General features: G+C 44.3%; 1 protein-coding gene across 1 annotated transcript; it reads left to right on the forward strand.

Annotated features, from left to right (window-relative positions):
* Positions 1–610: 610 nt before the first annotated feature.
* On the forward strand, positions 611–20,384 carry LOC144692294 (G-protein coupled receptor 54-like). The gene is made up of 5 exons (XM_078560938.1): positions 611–916; positions 8,881–9,005; positions 9,995–10,130; positions 12,602–12,840; positions 19,054–20,384. Exons 1-5 carry the CDS (start codon positions 682–684, stop codon positions 19,408–19,410), a joined length of 1,092 nt encoding a protein of 363 aa, XP_078417064.1. The 5' UTR covers positions 611–681; the 3' UTR covers positions 19,411–20,384.
* Positions 20,385–20,667: the final 283 nt, after the last annotated feature.

Here is a 20,667-nt window from a genome sequence, read left to right on the forward strand (position 1 = left end):
GGGGGATCAGAGACCCGGTACCGACAGGGGGAATCAGAGACCCGGTACCGACAGGTGGGGGGATCAGAGACCCGGTACCGACAGGTGGGGGAATCAGAGACCCGGTACCGACAGGTGGGGGGGATCAGAGACCCGGTACCGACAGGTGGGGGGGAATCAGAGACCCGGTACCGACAGGTGGGGGGATCAGAGACCCGGTACCGACAGGTGGGGGGGAATCAGAGACCCGGTACCGACAGGTGGGGGGGAATCAGAGACCCGGTACCGACAGGTGGGGGGGAATCAGAGACCCGGTACCGACAGGTGGGGGGGAATCAGAGACCCGGTACCGACAGGTGGGGGGGAATCAGAGACCCGGTACCGACAGGTGGGGATCAGAGACCCGGTACCGACAGGTGGGGATCAGAGACCCGGTACCGACAGGGGGGGATCAGAGTCCCGGTACCGACAGGTGGGGGGATCAGAGACCCGGTACCGACAGGTGGGGGGGAATCAGAGACCCGGTACCGACAGGTGGGGGGATCAGAGACCCGGTACCGACAGGTGGGGGGATCAGAGACCCGGTACCGACAGGTGGGGATCAGAGACCCGGTACCGACAGGTGGGGATCAGAGACCCGGTACCGGGGATCGGGGGGAGTTTAGAGACCTGGTTCCTCCTCGCGGGCCTGTCTGTCCGCCGATGGGGCCGGTCACCGGGAGTCCGGCCGCTTCCCTGGACACCGGGACCCTATCCGAGCCCAACGTGTCTATGGTGAACGGCACCGAGGACGGAGAACCGCCTTTCCTGACAGATGCCTGGCTGGTGCCGCTCTTCTTCGCTCTGATCATGTTCCTGGGGCTGGTCGGTAACGCGCTCGTTATTTATGTGATCAGCAAACACCGGCAGATGAGGACGGCAACCAACTTCTACATCGGTAAGAGAGAGGGGTGAAGGAGAGGGGGAATGGTCAGAGGAGGAGAGGAGAGGGGGAATGGTCAGAGGAGAGGGGGAATGGTCAGAGGAGGAGAGGAGAGGGGGAATGGTAGAGTAGAAGAGGAGAGGAGAGGGGGAATGGTCAGAGGAGGAGAGGAGAGGGGGAATGGTCAGAGGGGAGGGGGAATGGTCAGAGGAGGAGAGGAGAGGGGGAATGATAGAGTAGAAGAGGAGAGGAGAGGGGGAATGGTCAGAAGAGGAGAGGAGAGGGGAAATGGTCAGAGGAGGAGAGGAGAGGGGGAATGGTAGAGTAGAAGAGGAGAGGAGAGGGGGAATGGTAGAGTAGAAGAGGAGAGGAGAGGGGGAATGGTCAGAGGAGAGGGGGAATGGTCAGAGGAGGAGAGGAGAGAGGGAATGGTAGAGTAGAAGAGGAGAGGAAAGGGGAAATGGTCAGAGGAGGAGAGGAGAGGGGGAATGGTAGAGTGGAAGAGGAGAGGAAAGGGGAAATGGTCAGAGGAGGAGAGGAGAGGGGGAATGGTAGAGTAGAAGAGGAGAGGAGAGGGGGAATGGTCAGAGGAGAGGGGGAATGGTCAGAGGAGGAGAGGAGAGAGGGAATGGTAGAGTAGAAGAGGAGAGGAGAGGGGGAATGGTCAGAGTAGGAGAGGAGAGAGGGAATGGTCAGAGGAGAGGGGGAATGGTCAGAGGAGGAGAGGAGAGGGGGAATGGTAGAGTAGAAGAGGAGTGGAGAGGGGGAATGGTCAGAGGAGGAGAGGAGAGGGGGAATGGTCAGAGGAGAGGGGGAATGGTCAGAGGAGGAGAGGAGAGGGGGAATGGTAGAGTAGAAGAGGAGAGGAGAGGGGGAATGGTCAGAGGAGGAGAGGAGAGGGGGAATGGTAGAGTAGAAGAGGAGAGGAGAGGGGAAATGATCAGAGGAGGAGAGGAGAGGGGGAATGGTAGAGTAGAAGAGGAGAGGAGAGGGGGAATGGTCAGAGGAGAGGGGGAATGGTCAGAGGAGGAGAGGAGAGAGGGAATGGTAGAGTAGAAGAGGAGAGGAGAGGGGGAATGGTCAGAGTAGGAGAGGAGAGAGGGAATGGTCAGAGGAGAGGGGGAATGGTCAGAGGAGGAGAGGAGAGGGAGAATGGTAGAGTAGAAGAGGAGAGGAGAGGGGGAATGGTCAGAGGAGGAGAGGAGAGGGGGAATGGTAGAGTAGAAGAGGAGAGGAGAGGGGGAATGGTCAGAGGAGGAGAGGAGAGGGGGAACGGTAGAGGAGAGGAGAGTGGGAATGGTCAGAGGAGAGGGGGAATGGTCAGAGGAGGAGAGGAGAGAGGGAATGGTAGAGTAGAAGAGGAGAGGAGAGGGGGAATGGTCAGAGTAGGAGAGGAGAGAGGGAATGGTCAGAGGAGAGGGGGAATGGTCAGAGGAGGAGAGGAGAGGGGGAATGGTCAGAGGAGGAGAGGAGAGGGGGAATGGTCAGAGGAGGAGAGGAGAGGGGGAATGGTCAGAGGAGAGGGGGAATGGTCAGAGAAGGAGAGGAGAGGGGGAATGGTCAGAGGAGAGGGGGCATGGTCAGAGGAGGAGAGGAGAGGGGGAATGGTCAGAGGAGCGGGGGAATGGTCAAAGGAGAGGGGGAATGGTCAGAGTAGAAGAGGAGAGGAGAGGGGGAATGGTCAGAGGAGAGGGGGAATGGTCAGAGGAGGAGAGGAGAGGGGGAATGGTCAGAGGAGAGGGGGAATGGTCAGAGGAGAAGGGGAATGGTCAGAGTAGAAGAGGAGAGGAGAGGGGGAATGGTCAGAGGAGAGGGGGAATGGTCAGAGTAGAAGAGGAGAGGAGAGGGGGAATGGTCAGAGGAAGTGGGGGGTGAATGGTCAGAGTAGAAGAGGAGATGGGGAATGGTTAGAGGAGGGGTGGAATGGTCAGAGGAGAGGGGGAATGGTCAGAGTAGAAGAGAAGAGGAGAGGGGGAATGGTCAGAGGAGGGGGGGAATGGTCAGGGGAGGAGAGGAGAGGGGGAATGGTGAGGGGAGGGGGGAATGGTCAGAGGAGGAGAGGAGAGGTGGGAATGGGCAGAGAGAGGAGACAGTGGTTGGGTGGGGTGAAGGTCAGCGAGCTGAGCATATGAGAAATACCAGCGGAGGAGGAGAGTGCGGGGGTGGTCAGAGAGAGGAGAGGAGAGAGGAAAGGTCAGAGGACAAGAGGAGATCAGGAGAGGAGGAGAATGGAGGGATGCGGTTACCAGCGCGGGCAAGGTGGTTTGACTGGATGTAAAAAGGAATAAAATTGAATTTAGGGGAACAATTAACGATGAAACAATTTAAATCGGGAGGAAAATAAAAGATTGAATAATGGGAAATGAGTTTACAGGTGAGATGGGAAAAGGACACTTTGGGATATCAATGAAAGCAATGGAGACAGGGGAGGGGAAGAAAAGCTATTTGAAGGTTTCTAATTGTAAGGGAGCAAAGGAGAGAGGACAATGTTATAAAGTGTTAAAATGTGACTGCAAGATCAAGGACATTCCCAGAGCCATGTGTTTGTGTTTATATCTGGCCTTCTCTCAGCCACTTCATTGTAAAATTACTGCTGGATAGGAGAAGCCCAGGAAGAATGTGTGAGTAACCAGTGGGATGAGCAGAATTACCGAGTTGAAATATTATATTAATATACATTAATATGACGAAGAGTCATAAAGACTCGAGACGTCAACTCTGTTTCTCTCTTCACAGATGCTATCAGACTTGCTGAGTTTTACCAGCATTTTCTCTTTTTATTTTAGATTTCCAGCATCTGCAGTGTTTTAATTTCAACACACAAAGTGTGTTTTGACATGTGCATTTCACCATGTGCATTGTAAGTTTTATATTTAACCCCAGCTTCATGTAATCGGTGGGACAGGGTCAGCGAAAAGCAGGAGAAACATAGAGAGGACATGTGAATACCCAGCATCAAAGATAATCATTTCGATTTACTCTGATGAATTCTGCGGTTTTACTGGAGATTTAGGTACTTGAATACTGTTCCTACCATGCCAACATTAGCAACATTCAAGGTAAATGCAAGGCTTTCTTGCCTGCCCCTCATCAGATTTAGCTCTTTAAAAGAAACGTTTATCAAGAACTGCTATTTCCAATCTGTATGCATCAAAAGAGTTTGAAGCTTTCCAGGCCTACAGCTCTTTTCTAACAGACAGGGTCCGAGACCAGTGGGCTTTGCCCACACTCCAGTCAAAAGGCCAATTCTTGGCTCCTGTGAAAATCATGCAATGGGGAGAAAGCATACTAAACTTTTGATATTTGACATCTGTGTCGATCTGGTGCTGCCACATGTAAGAGCGACTGATCTCTTACACAATATTTGGAGCCTTGAGAGGAGCAGTTTCTGGGAGTTCAATTGAACTGATATTTATCCATTCATCTAAATTGGTAACTTCCCCTGTCTTCGACATTAAGTTTATTCTTCAATGATTTGTAAAACATGTTAGTGTATTGAGATTTAAGGAACAGATTTGTAGCGCACAGGAAGGGAATATATTTTCCTGTAAACTGACCAATTGTTTACATAGGAGAATTTTCAGCCAGCCCCGATTGGAACAGAGCCCTCCACAAACTTTTTCTTTGCCTACAGAAGGACACCCATTTTCTGTTTCGTTTAACTGTTTGGCAACATGATGATGTAAATGTGCATTTCTTTATTTTTAAAGCTGGAATTCCTCCCTTTAATGTATTTGCGGGTGTGGGTGTGCATGGCGTATGGGCATGAAAACCCTGGAATTTTAGGGGCCCGTCACAGCGGGGATGGGGCCGTAAAATGTGGCAAGCCATCCTAAACTCCATTGACTTTGGCGGGACTGTAAAATCCCGCTGGCCTAAAATTCCATTTTCTGTTTTCTCTGCAGTTCCCTTTGGGATGGCACGCTATTTGGAACAGAAATTCACCTCGGGCAGTGGCGCGAAGTGGGCAATATTGGATCAGCTACCCATTCCATGCAGGGCTTGATATGCAGTTCCATTGCAGTCGATGGAATTAAGTATCAGGCTCTGCATAGAACGGGCGGCTGATCCAATGCCGTGTATTTAACCTCACGGAGTTAGAGGGGTGACTCCACCAGTGCTGTTTTGAGCTGAATCTGAAGAGATACATGGCAATGATCCAGTGATGACCCTTTCTCTGATTTGCTCCCCCACCCCCACCACCCCTGCCAACCCCCCATCTCACCTTTTATTCATATAAGCTTTTGGATCTCACCTGAAACCTTCCCAGAATAGCATGGACAATCAAGCCTGAACCTTTTTTATAGAATTCAACAGAAATGGACCAATGCGACCAACCAGTCTATGCTGGCGCAATTATGCTCTACAGGAGCCAAGTCCCATCCCTCCTCAACTAACCTTACCAGCATATCCTTCTATTTCTCTCTGTCTGTGCTCATCTTGCTTCCCCTTAAGTGCACCTATGCTAGTCACCTTGTGGGAGCAAGCTGCACAATCTAATCCCTCTTTCAGTAAAGAAATTTCTCCTGAGTTTAATAGTGAGTCTCTTATAGTTATGGCCCCTTGCTTTGAATTATCCTACAAGTGGAAGCATCTTTTCCACACCTAACCCGTCAAAGCCTTTTATAATCTTAAAAACCTCTATCAGGTCACTCCTTAGTCATCTCTTTTCTAGAGAAAAGAGCACCAACCTGTTCAGCCTCCCCTAGTAAGCAAATTCTCCCATTTCTAGTATCAGCCTTGAGAATCTCTTCTGCCCTTTCACCAGTCCTTTTTTATAGTATGGAGACCAGAAATATGCACAGTACCCCAAGTGAGGACTAACCAGGGTTTGATAAAAGTTTCATGTATAATTGAGTTGGATTGCCACTCGGCTCGAAAGTTCTTACCTTGAAATCCAGGTGATCTTATCTCACGTGACCTTCCGACTCGGGTCAGGTATGGGCAGTACAGTGCGCCTCTGGGGCCTAGCTTGAGGGCTGCAGAGTCGAAGGTAGGGAAGCCACGCCCCCTTTTTTACAGTACTAGCTGTCGTAAACCAGGTAGGTTTAAAGGTCCAGCCAGGTTTAAAGGCCTTTGACAAGCCAGGGAGAAGGGGAGTATATATGGTAAGTGGGTAGGATTGGATGGGGCGGGGTGGGTGACAGGTTGGGTTGGGTCAGGGTGGGCCTGGGAGTGGAGTGGGTGTCGGGTCAGGTCAGGCCTGGAGGGTGGGTGTCAGGTTGGGCCTTGGAGGGACGGGTGGGGGTGAGAGCTGGCATTGCTGGGCGGGGGGGGGCGTTGGGGAGGGTTGGGCCTGGTGGTGGAGGTGGCGGTGGTAGGTGGGTGGGGGAAGAGTCCCCTTGGGGGCTGGGGAGTTCCTGTCAGGGTGCAGTCCCTTGGGAATGGGGGGACCCCTGTGGAGGAGGTGTTCCATGGTGGGGGACAGTCGGGGTGGTGGAGGTGGAATGACTTGGTGGGTGGGGGAATCCCTGTGGGGGTGGTCTGGAGGGTGGGGGGAAACCCAGGGTGATCGTGAGGGTGGGGGAGTCCCATGATGAGATAGCGGGGACGTAAGGAGTCCTGTGGGAGAGGTAGTCAGGGGATGGGGGGAGTCCCCTGGTGGTGGGGGGGGGGGGTGGGGGGGGGAGTTGTGGGGTGATGGAATCCCTTGGGAGGGATAGCCAGCGGCGTGGGGGGTGTGGGGAATCCTGTGAGAGGGGATGTTGGGGGGTGGGGGGAGACACCTAATGGTTCGGGGATGTGAGGGGAGTTCCATGGGGGTTTGGTGTGGGACTGTACAATAGTTACCCAGAAGCTAGAAGTGGTTTTAATTCTTCTAACTTTTTCTGGGTAACTATTGATGCACCACAGTCAGAACCATCCGAAGTTTGCGATTTAAATCGCATTTTCAGATGGCTCCCAGTGCAGGGCAATTGCCCATCAGAAGTTTGAACTTCCCAGGCAATTGCCATGCAAACCTTACCTGGGAACCTCTGGTGGTGTTGGGGGGTTGGTGGTGGGGTAGGGGTCGCGGGTTCCACAGCACATCGCTGGGGTACCCCCAGATATGACGCCTTGGAGCTCAGAAGTTATGCGTCAACTTTCTGCTTTTCAATTCTGTCCCTCTAGAAAAGAGCCCTTAGTGTTTTCCGTAGAATCACAAAATAGTACAGCACAGAAGAAGGTTATTTGACTCATCAGATCTGCGTTAGCTCTTCCAAAGAGCAATCCAGTTAGTCCCACTCCCCCTTTCCCCATCTCCCAATAATATTTTTCTCCTTCAAATATTTTTCGAATTCCCTTTTGAATTTCTATCACTATTCCAAATCCTAACTACTCATTGCATAAAAATTCTCCTCATGTTGTCTCAGATTTTTTTGCCATTCGTCTTAAACCTGTGTCCTCTGGTTATCAACCTTTCAGCCATTGAAGGCAGTTTCTCTTTATTAACTCTATCTAAACCCTTCATAATTTTAAACACTTCTATCAAAATGTGTATTAAGCTTCTCTTTGAGAACAACCCCAACTTCTCTGGCCAATCCACACAACTAATTCCTCATCTTTAGAACCATTCTAATAAATTTCTTCTGTACTCTCCAAAACCTTCATGTTCTTCTGAAAATATGGTGCCTAGAATTGGAAACAGTACCCCAGCTGGGGATGAGCTTGTGGTTTCTATAGGTTTACGTTTTTCATGTTTATTAACCTGTGTTGCTGCCCTTGCTGATTTGTGTATCTGCATCCTTAGATACCTTTTTTCTCCTATCCCATTTAGACTTTTAATAATCAAAGCAATATGTGAGCCTCTTATTCTTTCTACTAAAATGTCACACATCATACTTATCTATATTGAACTTAATTTACCAAGTACACGTCCATTCTACAAGTTTATTCATGTCTTCTTGTATTTTGTTGCGGTTTTCCTCGGTATTCACTAGGCTTTCTAATTTGGTGGTGTCCGCAAATTAATTTGTTGTCGCCCAGAAATTAATTTGATATTGTGGCTTTGACTGGTTTGGTGCAGTCTGCTGGTTCTTTAATATATTGTGCCACTGTGCTACTTGTTGCAATCTACCTTTAACTCTCCAAGCATTTCTGTAAATGGAGCTAGATTTATCAGTGTGATAGATTGCAATTACAATGACATGAGTAGTGTTGGGCTTATTATAGTGAATGGTAACAAACACATTACTGCAGTTGAGAGAGCACAGATTATCACAGGGAGTCAACAGGCTGCTTTTGTCACACAAATCAGTGTGGATGGTGCAGATGCATTTTGTTCTTTTCTCAATGGTTCTTGTTCCACAAAAATATAAAGCATACAACATTCATCCATCTCTCTATCTCTTGTCTTCTTTCTCTCTTTCTTCCTTTTGACTTTTCTTTCTGTCCTCTTATATCCTGCGTCTTTCTTTCAGAATAATTCAAGTTAAAAATACCATTTCATAAATGCCTGACATCTTGTTTTTGTCATGCTTTATGAGATGTATGATTGTAAAAGTTTCAGCATTTTCAACTTTACTGACTAGTTAATTGCTGCCCTCTAGTGGGAATGAAGAAAACACATTTATAGGTAAAAAAAAGCAAAAAAAAATGGAGATATCTGTAATTAGATAGTCAAAAGAGGACATTTCTGAACTACTGACTGTTATAATAAGGGCGGGTGGGACCAATGAAAAATGGGAAGGTTGTGACAGATCTGGCAAACTCTGTTCCCATATTTATAAATACTGATGGGGCCACAGCTGGTAAATACAGACCTATTAGCTTTACCTCAATAATCAATAATTAAAGATATGAATAATCAAAAAGAAAATGGATGTGTTCTTGTACGTAAGAAGCATTATGAATGACAGCCAACAAAGCTTTGAAAGCATATATCTTCACTGATGACTCTCGTGCGTTTTTTTATGGAAGTGATCACCAAATATGCAGTGAAAAGTCATATGGAATGGAAAAACTTTTGATCCTCATGATATTTCCCTTCTTGTTGAAAGCTAACCTGGCTGCTACGGACATCATATTCCTGGTCTGCTGTGTTCCATTTACTGCCACTCTGTACCCTCTACCTGGCTGGATCTTTGGAGACTTCATGTGCAAGTTTGTCAACTACTTACAACAGGTAAGTGAGAGTACACATACTGGATAGGAACTGAAAGAAACATTTGTCCACCAGATATTACTGATGTTTGGTACTGCACCATTAAAGGCATCTACAAGTAAGGCTGTGAAATATGGTTAGAGTTACCATTCTGAGCCTTTCGTTCCCAGGTTCGTTTTTGTGAATCAAGGAGTTTTAAATTCCTTTAATTGTGCCCTGGTTAATGTGTTCATGCAAATTTTGTACACTATTTTAACACTTACTAAATCAATTAAAAGAAGCAACAGTAAAAATAACTTGCATTTATACAAGTGAATGAAATATGGATGCTCTGTACCTAGATATATTCTGGCTTTGCTTTTCTTTATTCTTTTGGATGTAGGCACACTTTTTGCCCATCCCTAACTGCTCTTGAGAATTTGTGCTTTAATTGTGACTTGAGTGCATTTACTAAATGTGTTACTGACAAAACAATAGATTGATTGCACTGGACAATGTATTTTCACTGACTGAGGTGGGGAAATATACAAATTCAATTCATAAGAAGCTATAAGAATCTACATATCCTTCATTTGACACCTGAGTGTTTTTAGTGATATACTTAAAAAATTGCGTCACTGGTTCGGAATGTTTTTGATTAGCTTTCCCCAAAAGCAATTTTGTCACAAATTTGCCGACTCTTGGACTCTATATCTACTCTTCGTTGGAGTGCTGACAGATTGAAAGCAGTTCTATTTTCTATCTATACTAGCTCTACCCGCCAACCTACTTTGTAGCAGCAAAGTCCAGATTTTTTTTGGCCATTACATTTACTTAGCCACCTTTTCAAATGAAATAAAGAATACCTCTACATCGCTTTCCTCAAACTTTGGAAGAGGTTGTAAAAATTTAAACATCTTCCCAGTGCCTGATTGTCAATTGCAGCCACCAAGAACTACATTGAATTCTTTTCTCATCCTATTGGTTACCTCATTATGTAATAAAGATGTTTCTGTATTTGTTTTCTACAGGTTACTGTCCAGGCAACCTGCATTACTTTGACTGCGATGAGTGCTGACCGATGTTATGCAACAGTTTATCCGCTTAAGTCATTGCGTCACCGTACTCCCAAGGTTGCCATGGTGGTCAGCATGTGCATTTGGATAGGTATATTCTGATATGACACTTTGGATATGAAAACACCTATGTCTATATTTGAGTTTATGTATATGAGGATTAGCACAGAACCATGACGCTTAAAATTGTCCCTCCTTTTGTACTCAATGAGTGAAGCAAATGTTTCCAAATCGGGATGCTTGTCCGATGTCATTGAGCGTCATTTTACCCTCATTTGGGTTGGGTGCGCACCCGCCTGACAAGGTAAAAATTCTGACCAAGAAATAGGAGCAGGAGTAGGATAATCAGCCCATTGAGCCTGTTCTGTCCTTCAGTAAGATCATGGCTGATCTGATTGTGACCTTAACTCCACTTTCCTGTGTGCCTCCCATAACTCTTGACTCCTGTAGAAGAAAACTCTGTCTAGCTCAGCCTTGAATATTCAATGACCTAGCCTCCACTACTCTCTGAGGAAGAGAATTTCAAAGACTAACAGCCCTCTGAGAAAAGAAATTCTTCCTCATCTCCACCTTAAATGAGAGACTCCTTATTTTTAAACTGTGCCCCCATTCTAGATTGCCCCATGAGGAGAAACATTCCCTCAGCATCTACCCTGCAAAACCCCCTCAGAATCTGTTTCAGTTAGATCACCTCTCATTCTTCTAAACTCCAATGAAAATAGGCCCAACTTGCTCAACCTTTCCTCATAAGACAACCCCTTCATCCAAAGAATCATTGCAGTGAACCTTCTTTGAACTTCTTCCAATGTGAGCATATCCCTCAAGTAAGGAGACCAGAACTTTACACAGTACTCTAGGTGTAGTCTCACTAAAGCGCTGTACAGTTATAGCAAGACTTCCCTGCTCTTATATTCCATCACCTTGCAATAAAGGCCAACATCCATTTGCCTTCCTAATCATTTGCTGTACCTACATGCTAACTTTTTGTGATTCACGTACCAGGATACCCAGATCCCTCTGCACCGCAGCATGCTGCAGTCTCTCTCTATTTAAACAATATTCTGCTTTGCTATTCTTCCTGCCGAAGTGGACAACCTCAAATTTTCTCCATCTGCCAAAATTTTGCCCACTCACTTAACCTATCTATATCCCTTTCCAAACTCTTTGTATCCTCCTTACAACTTGCTTTCCTACCTACCTTTGCATCGTCAACAAATTTGGCTACAATACAGTCAGTCCCTTCAGACAAGTTATTAATATAGATCACAAATAATTGAGGTCCCAGCACTGATCTCTGTGGCACTCCACTCGTTACAGTTTGCCAACCTGAAAATGACCCATGGATTCTAGCATTCTCCCAAATGTCAGAATGTTAACAGATGTTAGGCTAACTGGCCTATAATTTCCTGCTTTCTGTCTCCTTCCTTTCTTGAATAGAGGTGTTCCATTTGATGTCTCCTGTTCGCTGGGACTTTTCCAGAATCTAGGGAATTTTGGAAGATTACAACCAATGTTTCCACTATTCCTGCACCCACTTCTTTTAAGACCCTAGGATGCAGGTATCGGGGATGTGGAAGCCATTAGTCCCATTGGTTTTTCTAGTACTTTTTCTCTAGTGATCGTGATTGTTTTAAATTCTTTCCTCCCTTTTGCTCTCTGATTTTCTAGTATTCTTAGGATGCTTTCCCAGGTGAAAGTATCAAATTGTACTGACCTTACACCTAATTAAAGATTACAATTTATATTTAATTGATATATTCATATATTCATTCATTTTATATGACTGAATTCTAATGCATGCACTATATAGGTTGAAAAACTGATTTTTCTATGGAATCATAGGCTTCAGTGTAGGAGGAAGTCATTTGGCCCATCACGTCTGTGTTGATAGTGGCTCCACATCACAGCTGACTATTTGCACAGGGATCCCTTCGTTGAGAAATTTTAAGGATGGGGTGGAGGAACTCAAAATACTACTCATTAAACTGAAGTTGCACTGTTGCACAGGCTTTCGGATGAGACATTAAACTGAGGCCCCATCTGCCGATTGGGTGGAAGTAAAAAATCCCATGCTAATATTTCAAAGAGGAGCAAGGGAGCTTTCCCTTTTGTCCTGGCTAATATTTATCACTCAATCAAAATCACAAAAACATTATCTGGTCATTGTCACTTTGCTGTCTGTGGGAGTTTGGTGTGTGCAAAGTGGTTGCTGCGTTTCCTACATTACAACAGGGACTATACGTCAAATATATTTCATTGGCTGTGAAGCACTTTGAGATGTCTAGTTATGAAAACATCATGAGTGCAATTTTGTTGATACAACTTTTTGTTCATTTTATTACTTACACATTAATTCACCATGTATAATACTTTTACTTCACTGTATAATATAAAGGATGCCAAAGGAATATAAAGCATAATGCTTGGAGGTTCTAACAAAATTACTAAATGGCATCCAAGCTTCTTGATTTAATGGCAGCCTTGTATTGCTATCTTTGCTCCATGGAATTCACTGTGTAGGTCACAAATGATCTCAGTAACATTAGTGTCTTTTGATTCCAGGTTCCTTTATTCTGTCTTTTCCAATTATTATTTACCAGAAGATTGAAAAAGGTTACTGGTATGGACCTAGAACATATTGTGCAGAGGCCTTTCCATCAGATTCCCATCAGAAAGGCTTCATACTCTATCACTTTCTTGCTGTCTACCTTCTGCCTTTGCTCACCATCTCTTTATGCTACTCCTTGATGATTAAGAGAGTTGGGCAGCCTGTAGTTGAGCCCATTGACAACAACTATCAGGTGCGTCATAGAATTTAATTAACTTCTCAAGCCGAACACGAAAAGGGAATTTTCCTTGACAATTTAATCTCTATATGACCAATCTCTGCTTATCAAGAAAGACCAGACATGTGGTAATAGAAGTGGTGATTTATGTTCTGTCTGGATTTTCTTTCTAACCATTGACAACAGCTATTAGGTTTTCATTCTAACCACTCACGTGTCCCCATTCTTTCCAATCCCTATGCTTTGAAAATCTTTTCACCCTAAACTCAAACCCCTTTGTTGAAATTGATTTTTGATCTTGCAGGTTGTAATCTTTTGGTACAGTAATCTGACATAACAAAATGGTGTGGCCAGAGGTAACTGCAACAAGGATTGGTGGTTCACAAAATCGATCTTGGTGGCTGCTGAGACTGCAGGAAAGGGAAGAAAGGGGGAACCAGCAGAAAGACCAGAGTTTTCTAATGGACTATATCTCAAAATTAGCTAATGGTTAGATCTTCCTTTGAACATGTGAATACAAAAGGTAGTGTTACCAGTAACAAAATGTCAGGAAGAAAGCTTCATTGCTGTGAGTATTCATTGCAGATTTTTTTTCCATCAGTACAGAATGTTGAATGCAGCTGCAGTGGCTGTTGGGTTCCAGATATAAATCTTGAAAGCTGGTGGTCTTGCAGAGGAGCAAGATTATTTTTTTTCTGCATTGTGCTAAATAGGATCATAATGTAGTAATTGTAGCTTTAAGGAATGTAGTAAACGTAGCTTTAAGACTTATTGTGTTGTATAGTATCACGTCACAGTGTGAACAAATCAGTTCTAAGCGCAGGGAACCTTAGAGTGGGAGACCTTCTTCTAGTTGTGGAGCTTGATGGAAGCGTGTAACTGCTCCTGCAGTCCGTAAATGAAGTTCGATGTCTCTAATGAAAAACCCATCTGGAAAATCTGGTGACAAGGAGAAATTGTTGTCCCTCGCCCAGTGACTGAGTATATTTTTTAAACAGAAGAAAAGGAAGATATACTTACCATAAATGCCACGTTTAGGCTGGATTGACCCCTTTGAACCATCCACAGAGGATTGGTGTCAATATGTAGAACGCCTCGGGTTCTATTTCCAGGTAAACAAAATAACGGGGAAGGAAAAGAGGAGAGCAATTCTCCTAAGCATTTACAGGAGTAAAACCTATAATTTAATTCAAAATTTGGTGGCCCCAGATGCCCCTGATTCAAAGACCTTTGGTGAATTGGTAGACCTTGTTAAGGGGCACTTTCAACCCAAGCCCTCAGTCACCATGCAGAGGTTCAGGTTTAATTTGAGGGTTAGAGCCTGGGGGAGACAATTGCTACATTAATGGTGAAATTGAAACAACTGACTGAGCACTGTGATTTTGGGGAGACCGTAAGTGATATTCCTCAGGGATTGTTTGGTCTTTGGTGTGCAAGGTGATGCCATTCTACGACGATTATCAGCTGAAATAAACCTTGATTTTAAAAAAGCATTGGAAATAGTGCTCACGATGGAAAGTGCCGAATGGGTTGCGCAGGCTATGCATGGTGCACAAAATGGCGCTGTTTTCCAGCTGGGGCGGGAGCAGACAGCAGGGTGTGGCAAAGAAGCTGGGACTACCCCGTGAAGCGGGAGACAGTCCCCGCTACCTGAAAATTTCAAATAAATATAGGAAACAGCTCAGGAGCAAATCTGAAAATAAATTGTTACCAGTGTGGAAGCAATAATACTCCTGAAACTTGCTGTTTTAAAGAGGTGGAGTGCTATTTTTTCCATAAAAAGCGGCACACACTAAAGCATTGTAAAGAAAGATTGAGACAGACTTCCAAGCAGCAAACTGAATTAAAGTACATAATGTGGAAGAACCAGAAACCACCAATTCTGATATTTACTCCCTACTCAGTGTAAAAGTAAGGAAGACAGAGCCAATCACTGTTACTCTGCAGGTAAATGAAAAACCTTTAATTATAGAAATGGACACTGGTGCTTCAACCATTGTAGTAGGAGAGCACACCTTCAAATATTTAAACAAGGGTACTCAACAATTGGATTGCAGACTTCAGCCAAATTGAAAACTTATACTGGTGAAGCTATCCAAGTGAAGGGAATTACCACTATACCTGTTTATTATAAGCACCAAACAGCATAACTCCCAGTGATGGTAGAAGAAGGCGAAGGACCAAGCCTTCTAGGTTGTGATTGGTTTATAGAAATTAAACTAAATTGGTCTGAAACTTTCCAGCTACGAGTAGGAGGACTGCCAGAGCTGCTAAAGAAATATGACAAAGTTTTCAAGACGAACTGGGGAGAATCAAAGTCCTACAGGCTAAGATCTGTGTTGACTCGCAAGCAACTCCTCATTTCATTAAAGAAAGGCTGGTGCCATATGCTCTGAGGGAGAAGTTTGACACTGAATTGAACCATTTAGAGAGGCTGGGGGTCATACAGCTGGTTCAATTCTCAGAGTGGGCAGCACTTATAGCCTCTGTCTTAAAACCGGATCAGACCATCCGGCTCTATAGGGGACTATAAGCTAACAGTAAACAAAGCTGTCAAGTTAGACAAGTATCTGATCCCCAAGATTGAGGATTTCTATGCTAAATTAGCAGGAGGGACAACTTATATTAAACAAGATATGAGTCACATGTTTCAGCAGCTCGAATTGGATGATACCTCCAGAGACCATAAACATCCACAAAGGGTTATATTAATACACACATCTGCCCTTCGGCGTTTCTTCGGCCTGCAAAATTTTCCAGAGGATGATGGAGAGTTTGCTACAAGGACCACCTCAAATCATAGTCTACCTGGGCGATGTCCTAATAATGGGGTTCACGGAAGCTGAACACTTGGCTAATTTGGAGGAAGTCTTGAAACGATTTTTGGAAACGGGTGCACTTAAAACAGGCAAGCAAAAGTTGTTTATTTGGGCCACCCAGTGGACTCCCAAGGGTTACACCTGGTAGAAGGAAAAGTTAAAGCTATTAAGGAGGCACCTTCGCCTAAAAATTGTCTCTGAACTCAAAGTCATTCTTAGGTATGGTTAACTATTATGGTTGATTTCTACCCAACTTATCAACAGTCCTAGCCCCTCTACATTCGTTATTAAAGAAAAATCAGCAATGAGTTTGGAAGTCACCCCACAAAGGAGCCTTCATGCAAGTTAAACAGCTCTTGCACTCTTCAAACTTGTCAGTGCACCACGACCCAACAAAGGAACTGGTACTCACCTGCACCTAGCATTGACTGAGACCTTTGGAGTAGACGGTGCTCTGCATTACAGGAATGGCAACCGCTAGGGCTGTTGCATTCAGCGTCGCTGAGAACATTCTAGGGCGATATGTTCCTGCCTTGTGCACCCTGTCAAATCTGACTTCACCCTCATCCTGCTATTTGGCAAAAAGTGAAAGCTGCAGGTGGTGTGACCATGGACCTCTTGCCTTGCTTTGCATCCTTCCCTCAGCCAAACCACCCCCTTCTGCATTTCTCCTTTCAGATACCAAAGATTTGACACTGAATCAATCAGTATTGCCTCATCATGAAGTGTATGAGCAACTGCAGACCAATGTTGAGCTTTATCACTTCATCTAACAGTTGCAGCTACCAGCTCAGATATTGGCACTTGCAAACTTAGAGTGTAGTATAGATGCAAGATCAGCATGTAGTGAGTCATTGGGTATGAGTGGGCTGTAGCCAGGGCATGGGGAGAGGGCAGAGTGTGTAACAGTTCAATGGAGACTGGTTCTGCTGTCGAGGACTCAGAAAAAGACTTTGATGGGGTGGTGTACAGAAGCATGTTACTTATCGAAATGCTTGTGGTACTGGCTGGCCAACCAGGGAGACTGCATAGATTGATGTCATTGTTAAGGAGCATGCTGGCTTTTATTTCAGGATATTGGCCAAGAGGACACTATGATGGTATGAAGCAGAGAGTTGGAAAGGTGGGGAATTGTGGAGCAATGATGACGTGAGGCTGAGGTTTCAGAGGAACTGATGGTCTGAGTAGCTGGTCATGGAAAGCTCACCTGGAGTGAAGGAATACCTCCTCCCAATCCTCCTCCTCCTCTTCCTCCTCCACCTGAGGTACCCTCTGAATGCCTGGTGGCAGATCCGTCATGAAAGTGAGGCTGTGGAGGATGCAGCCAAATTTGGAGACATTTTCTGGTGAGTATTGGAGGGCTCTCTCTGAGCAGCTCAGGCAGTGGAACTGTTATTTCCGGCCGTTAATGGTTTGCTCTATGATATTCCTAGTGGCAACAGGGTCTCATTGTATGTGCATTGTTGGCGTGTTGTTGGAGGAGAGTCATGTGCCAGGTGTACAGCAAGTAGCTCTTGTCTCCAAGCTGCCAACCTCTGGTTTGGCGTGGTGACCCAATGTTGGTGGTTATGGCTGATAGATGCAGGATGAATACATCAAGCCTGCTGCTAGGATTATGGACATTCACCAACTGGATGTCCTGTGATGGTTGTACATGAACTGCACATTCATGGAGTTGTGGTTGCAGTACCATTTCCTGTTAATATGTGGGGCCCTCAGAACCACATGTGTGTAGTTGTTGGCATCCTGCATCGTTAGGAATCCCACTAGCCTGACAAAGCCTCCTGCTTGTCTCTGCTAAGAGAGAAGTCTATAAAATCTTTCTCCTTCTGTACAAGACTTCTGACACCTCAGTGATGGACGGTGAACTGTGGAATGTTGCAAATGTTGCTGCCTTCAGCCTGGAAGATTATGCAGTGATAGAAATTTAGCACCACTGTGATTCCCACAGCCAATGGTCCTTGCCTTACTGTGCAGCTTCAGGTCGGGTTGAAGAAGGGGGCACAGGTCAGTCACCACGTCTTTGATGAAGCGTAACTGCCTCAGCCATTGCTTCTGGCTGAGGTGAATATAGAATATAGAATGTGTAGGTCTTCGATTAAGAGCCTTCCTCCTCCTCCCTCTTTGCACAGCTTCCCCTCTTTGCTACCTATACTCCATCCCCAAGTCATGCTGCAGCCCAAGTGAACTGCAACCCTGTTACTGAATGCATACTTTCTCCTGACAGGACTTCCAACTCCCCTAACTTCATCCAATAATAATAATTATAATAATATTTATTCAGGAAACATGTTCTCAGCCTGAAGGCTGAACTGCAGTGTAGCTTACATTGAAAAATTCGTATATAGGCTAAGTAATCAGGTTAAAAACATGCAAACATGTACCAATCATGTAGTAACCAAAATGAACAAACAGTTCATTAGGTACCAGTGAAGTGGTTGGTGGGATGTTATTAGAAGGGTAGCATTGAATTAAACCAGCACACCATTCCTACATTACAGGCACTGAAGTACATATAAATTTCATAATTTAAGTACAATAACACTCTGCAGCACTAAAGCAAGTTAAAAGCACCTCACCTGGAAGTTCCATGGTAAGCCCTTTAAATAAAGCTGATGGGGATTCCCTTGTGCAGCTGAATGCCTGCAAAGTCCAAATGGCAGTTCATGTGCCAAATCAGTGTTAGATGCTGTTCGACTTCATGATCTTCCCATTTTGCATGCTTCCAAAACATGCATAGCACACCCCCATCACACCTTACAGTCAGTGTGGGCTGCGCTGGAAGTGGTCCACCTGCCATTTTGATATTTTGGTCTTTTGTAATGATGGCACCAGCAGTGCTATGGAGCCCAATTTTGCAACCTGTGAGTTTTAATTTGATCCATAAAATGGGGAATATTTTGAACAAGAGTGACTATGCATAGCCTTTCCTTTTTCTAATATGGTAACTATTTTATATATTGTTATTGGCAAGTTTCAAAATAGCCTAACAATCAAGTTGGTACAGAAACACTGAAGGAAATATATAAGTTCCTTGAGAGAACAGGAAGCAGAGGATGTGGAACAGTTACATGGCAAAGGGGAATATAAATAGTCTGAGTGAGTATTGATAAAAACAAAAAACTACTGCGGATGCTGGAAATCCAAAACAAAAACAGAATTACCTGGAAAAACTCAGCAGGTCTGGCAGCATCAGTGGAGAAGAAAAGAGTCGGCGTTTCGAGTCCTCACGACCCTTCAACAGAGTATTGAGCCAGGCCAAATGAGCTGTGAATGCTCTTTTCTCAGTTCTTCCTTCTTTTGTTGTTAATTGGTCTGATAAGACCTATGGTTTTACATAGCAGCAATTCAAATTTGGTGCAATTGTCTTTTGAGAGTCTCACACTAATGTGTATCTGTTTACAACCAGGTTCAACTTTTATCAGAAAGAACAATAGCAATGAGAAGCAAGATCTCTAAAATGGTGGTGGTAATTGTGCTCCTGTTTACAATCTGTTGGGGACCCATCCAGCTCTTCATCCTCTTCCAGGGATTTTATCCAAAATTCCAGGCCAACTATGAGACCTACAAGATCAAGACTTGGGCTAACTGCATGTCATATGCCAACTCCTGCATCAACCCCATAGTTTATGGGTTTATGGGAGCCCGCTTCAGGAAGTCTTTTAAAAAGGCCTTCCCATTCATGTTCAGATGGAAAGTGAGGGACACCAACATGACCTCCGGCAGTGGTAATGCAGAAATGAAGTTTGTCACTGCAGAATCATAATTGTAATAGATTGTCATGAATGAACGTGGTTAAAGATAGGAAAGCACAGATGGTTGACTTGTTTGGCCCACAGAATTCCTGGAGGGCAAACATATCTTCAATAAGATATTCAATTACTTTTTTTTATCTATGGCAACCTTAGCAGAGCTTGCCACTATTAAGGAGCATTTACCAGTTTGGCCATGTTATGTAGTTCACTGTAAAAAGTATTTCACTGTCAAAAAGATTCAGAAACACAACTGAGTCCTTTGTAATTGGTTTTCCAAGAAATATTGTCCTTGGATTTGGAATTCTGTAAACCGCAGGTGGGAGCAGCCAATACACAAATCTTCCTTGACATGGCCTGTTGAGTCACTCCTTTTCAACTGAAAAGCATCAATTAAACCATTTTAAAGCTTGGACCTAGAGCAGGTTTTACTTTTAGAGTTAATATTTTGGTCAAAAATATTACATAATGGTAATACATGGAAAGTGATTTGAATCATTGGAATTTTATAGAAGGGAGAAGTAATAAATAGCTCGGTTCATTTAAATGAGACTTATAATTGGTGTAAAAGAGGAGGGATTTGATTCATTGAAATTGCAGTTGGGGAATTGTTTAGGAAATGGTTAACCTATTGGGAATTTATCTAGCGGCCTGATTGGGAATCTGTGTGATCCATTGATTTTATATAACGGAAGTTAATGGGTTCCCCATTGAAATTTAACGCAGTGAAAATAAATGGACTTTTGATCAGAATTAGTTCTGATTGGCCTGCATGGGAATTGGTTTAATACACTGGAATTTTTTTGTTGTTATATACATGAATATATTCTGTGTATTTGTGTCTTAGGGAACTCACCAAGTTATCTTACTATGGTTGGAATGATTCATCTGGAAAATGCAATCATTTGCAATTTGAGTTTGAGTGATATTGAAAAAAACTACATTGGATCAATAAAATTTTAAATTACTGGGATATGTTATGATTTCTGTAGAGACTGATAACTTTTAAAAAGGAATTTGAACTTCCAGTTAATAGCTGAAAGGTTGATGAAAAAAATTTCACATTTTAAGACTTTTACTGTAATAAAAGGCTAAACGAACTATGACAAAACACTGTCTTTGTAGGCACCTTATACTTTAAATCACAAAACAGAACATTCCCCCCTTTTCTTTTAGCAAAACTGAAAACACACTTCACAGATACTTTATACTATCCTTTAAGTAGAAATTCAATTCTCCTGGAACCAGTCCAATGTGATTCTTAGCTCCTG

This window comes from Cetorhinus maximus, chromosome 17 (assembly GCF_964194155.1).
Source record: "Cetorhinus maximus chromosome 17, sCetMax3.hap1.1, whole genome shotgun sequence".
NCBI classification, from domain to species: domain Eukaryota; kingdom Metazoa; phylum Chordata; class Chondrichthyes; order Lamniformes; family Cetorhinidae; genus Cetorhinus; species Cetorhinus maximus.